This window comes from Theobroma cacao, chromosome 2 (assembly GCF_000208745.1).
Source record: "Theobroma cacao cultivar B97-61/B2 chromosome 2, Criollo_cocoa_genome_V2, whole genome shotgun sequence".
In the NCBI taxonomy this organism is placed as follows: domain Eukaryota; kingdom Viridiplantae; phylum Streptophyta; class Magnoliopsida; order Malvales; family Malvaceae; genus Theobroma; species Theobroma cacao.
Window position 1 is genome coordinate 29,577,767 of NC_030851.1, and position 4,431 is coordinate 29,582,197.

The window sequence follows — 4,431 nt, forward strand, 5'->3', positions numbered from 1 at the left end:
TTTGTATTGATGAATAATGTTGTGTGATGATGTTGAAGTGTGCGAGTAGGGAGTGCACACATGATGATGATAGAGTGTGCGAGTAGGGAGTGCACACATGATGATGATAGAGTGTGCGAGTAGGGAGTGCACACATGATGATGTTGAAGTGTGCGAGTAGGGAGTGCACACATGATGATGATATTGCTTTGAGTTGAGTGTGGTGGGATGGTGTGCATGATGATGAATGTATATACAAATATATATATATGTTATAGAAAGTTTATGAAAATAATTGTGATTGTGTTATGTGTTGGTAATGTTAATTGCTCCCAAATTGCTTTTCATTTCAACAAGAAAATGGCTTTTGATGTAACAAGACCCATTTCACTTAAAATGCTCTGTTTCTCGCTGCAGCAAGATTCATTTTCGCTACAGCGATAAACTCTCGGGTTTTGGGGGTCACAATGGCCTGATTCTTGCTGCAGCGAGAAACTATCGGGTTCTAGTGCAATGCTTTCACTTTGATAAAGATTTTGACCACCTTCCCTTTCGAACTAGGAAAAGTGGTAAACATAAAAGTTGTATCTCTGCCTCTTATCTTTCTAATGGTCCAAAAATTAGGTCAATTTCACTTTTGTAGCGAGAGATATGCTAGAAAAACTGAAACACATGAAAACTAACACTATTTTTCTTTGCAGCGAGAAACTTCCTGCCATGCTTGCTACCTTGCTTGATTTTGACATATTTTTCACCCATTTAACTTCATGGATTGATCATAGGTTTTTGGAACACTATTAGGTTATTAATCAAAGTTTGAGAGGAGGGGTTTTAAGTAAGAAATTAAATCAATTGCATTATTTTCGAAACAAGTGCATCATGAATTCCAAATTCTTTCTATCGATCGCTTGTTCCCTTCTTATATTCACTCACTGAGTTTATACTCACCTTTTTCAAATTCATGTTTTTAGATCAAGAGGCAGTCGGTAACTAGGTCAAGGTGTTATCATAGATTTGTATCCTTGGTAGGTATCTTGGCACTTCGTAGCCGCAACTTCACCTTGGGCACTCCGCTGGAAGCCCAAAGTCATTTTTGTTGTAAATACGTACCTGTGATGTATAGTACTAAGATGTATACCTTAGACCATATATGTACATTTTGATTGGTAAAGCTACCATGAGTGGTAATAGTTAATGTTATTTTGGGATAATATAAATGTAGTTTTGATTGTTATAATTTACTATTAAAGTACTTAAAGGGTTGAGATTATGAGATGTAAATGTAAAAATAGTTGACAGGATAATGAGTACAATTATATAAATAGGTGCTTAGGCTTAGTGGGCTACGTCCATTAGGCCCATGCTCTGGTCATGGCCCAAAAATTGGGTCATAACAGACTTAGTATCAGAGCCCTAGGCTGTTTAGGTCCTAGGATTTCCTTTTTGTTGGTTCAACGGAGTGTCGGGTCATTATGTGGAAACTTCAGTTGTGAAGTGAACAGCGGCACATTTTACAACCAAAGGACCGCATAGATTCCCTATCTTAGAAACCACATTTTCCTTTATGTATGATTATAGAAAAATGTGTTTAATAATTGGTGTTTGCTCTTGTCTAGGTAAGAATGCCACTTAAGACATGAGCTGCCTCAAGACGAATAGGGGAGCAAGATGCCCATAATGAGATGACAGATTGGCCACAAACATCCACCTGTAGGGGAAGAGGTAGACATGGTGGGGCCACTAAGTTTGTGAGGGTGGATACGCTTGTGAGCAGACACGAGGAGGGACAATCTTCAGGTGATGTGGGTAGACAACCAACCGAGGGTATTACCGTCGAGGACTTGGCAGCAGGCCTACAGAGAGTTAAATGGGTTGTAGAGATGATGGCAACCCGTATGGATGATATACAAAGGATAGTGGAAGGGAAACCTACAATACAAAATCCCTTAGCTCCCAAAGACAAGTCGACCGCCAACATCATGAGGTTGAGAGGGGTCATTTAGAGATTTCCCTTCCTGATTTCTTGAAGCTTAAGCCTCCATCATTTTTAGGGTTTGATGCATCGAAGAAACCCCAAGTTTTCTTAGATAAGATGGAGAAAATTTTTAAGGCCCTAGGATGCTCTAGTACTAGATCAGTCGAGTTGGCCGCCTTTCGATTAGAGGATGTGGCACAAGAATGGTATGTCTCGTTGCGTAGAGGTAGGCTGACAGATGCAATGCCGTTGACTTGGAAGGAACTTAGTATAGCCTTCTTAGATCGATTCTTACCACTCATTGTACGTAATGCATGGGCTAGGGAGTTTGAGGCCTTAGTACAGACCCCAGGTATAACGGTGTCAGAATACGACATCAAATTCACGCAGTTGGCTCGGTATGCGCCCTATCTAGTTTCTACTGAGGAGATGAAGATTCAGAGGTTTGTGGATGGGCTAGTGGAGCCACTGTTTAGGGCTGTGGCATCTCGAGATTGCAATACGTACTCCGCAGTAGTGGATTGTGTTCAGCGGATTGACATGAGGACCAGTGAGAGTAGGGCTGCGAGGGATAGAGCAAAGAGGGTCAAGATAGAGGGCTATCAAGGTCGCAGGGACTTCAGTAGTGATGTTTCGTCTTCTAGCTGTCAAGGCCCACAGAGGGACTCACGATTACCCCAACGGGGGAGTGACTTGACTAGTGCCAACGTTGGATCAAGGCAAAAAACTTTTAGTCGGGGAAGGCAGCAAGATTCAAGGCAGGGTAGTCAAGCTATTGATCGCTGCAATAATTGTGGAGTGTGGCATAGTGGACTATGTTTCCATACTATGAGAGTTTGTTATGGGTGTGGTCAACTTGGGCATATTAAGAGGAATTGCCCAATAGCTCATCAATCACAAGATTCTGCTCATAACTCTACTCAGCCAGTTTTATCTGCTCCTTCAGTAGTCGCCTCATCTGATCGAGGGGCTAGTGGATCTATGGGTAAAGGTGCTGTTACTTCCTCTCAGACCAGGTCGTCTAGGTCCGGACGTTAAAGTTCTGCTGGTAGGGGCCAAGCGAAGGTATATGCTTTAACACTCCAAGAGGCCCTGACATCCAATGTAGTGGTCTCAGGTACTCTTTTTGTTTGTAATATGGATGCTAGAGTATTGTTTGATCTTGGAGCTACCCATTCTTTTATTTCTCCATGTTTTGCACTTCGTCTAGGTTAGGATCGTGTTAGAAGATAAGAACAATTAGTGGTGTCTACTCCTTTAAAAGAGCTATTTACAGTCGAATGGGAATATGAGTCTTGTGTAGTTCGAGTCAATGACAAAGACACTTTGGTGAATCTAGTGGTGTTAGACACCTTAGACTTTGACATGATCTTGGGAATGGATTAGCTATCACCCTGCCATGCCAACGTGGATTGTTATCATAAATTGGTTAGATTTGATTTCCTGAATGAGCCACCATTTAGTATTCAAGGGGATAGAAGCAATGCTTCAACTAATTTGATATCGGTCATGTCTACCAGAAGGCTATTACGACAGGGTTGTTCAGGTTATTTGGTTGTGGTAAGGGATACTCAGGTGAAGGTTGGAGATATAAGCCAAGTGTCGGTAGTGAACGAGTTCATGGATGTATTTCTCGAGGAACTACCAGGTTTGCCTCCCAAGCGAGAGATTGAATTTTACATATATTTGATTCCAAACACTAGACCTATATCCATACCCCCATATAGAATGGCACCTATGAAGCTTAAAGAGCTTAAGGATCAGTTAGAAGATTTGTTGGATAAAGGCTTCATCCATCCTACAATCTCACCATGGGGAGCACCGGTGGTATTTGTAAAGAAGAAAGATGGGTCACTTATGTTGTACATTGACTATCGACAGCTTAACAAAGTGACGGTGAAGAATAAGTACCCCCTTCCAAGAATAGATGATTTATTTGATCAACTACAAGGAGCACAATGTTTCTCTAAGATAGATCTGCGATATGGGTACTATCAGTTGAGGATCCGAAATGAAGATATACCAAAGACCGCATTTCGAACAAGATATGGGCACTATGAGTTCTTAGTGATGTCTTTTGGGCTTACGATTGCCCCTGCGGCCTCTATGGATTTGATGAACCAAGTGTTCAAGCCCTATTTGGACAAGTTCGTGGTGGTGTTTATTGATGACATCTTGATCTACTTAAAGAGCCGAGAAAAGCATGAATAGCATCTTAAGATAGTGTTCCAAACTTTGAGAAACCATCAATTGTATGCCATGTTCTCCAAGTGAGAGTTTTGGATTGAAAGCGTTGCATTTTTAGGACATGTGGTATCCCAGGATGGGGTACAAGTCGATCCAAAGAAAGTTGAGGCAATGGAAAAGTGGCCAAGGCCAACATCAGTTACAAAGATTAGAAGCTTTTTGAGTTTGGCTGGCTATTATCGTCACTTTGTGAAGGACTTATCCAAAATAGTCACCCTTCTAACTAAGCT

General features: G+C 41.4%; 1 protein-coding gene across 1 annotated transcript; it reads left to right on the forward strand.

Annotated features, from left to right (window-relative positions):
* On the forward strand, window positions 3,464-4,165 carry LOC108660698 (RNA-directed DNA polymerase homolog). Its single transcript, XM_018114959.1, has 2 exons — window positions 3,464-3,602; window positions 3,930-4,165. The coding sequence occupies exons 1-2, from the start codon at window positions 3,464-3,466 to the stop codon at window positions 4,163-4,165; spliced, it is 375 nt and encodes a 124-aa protein (XP_017970448.1).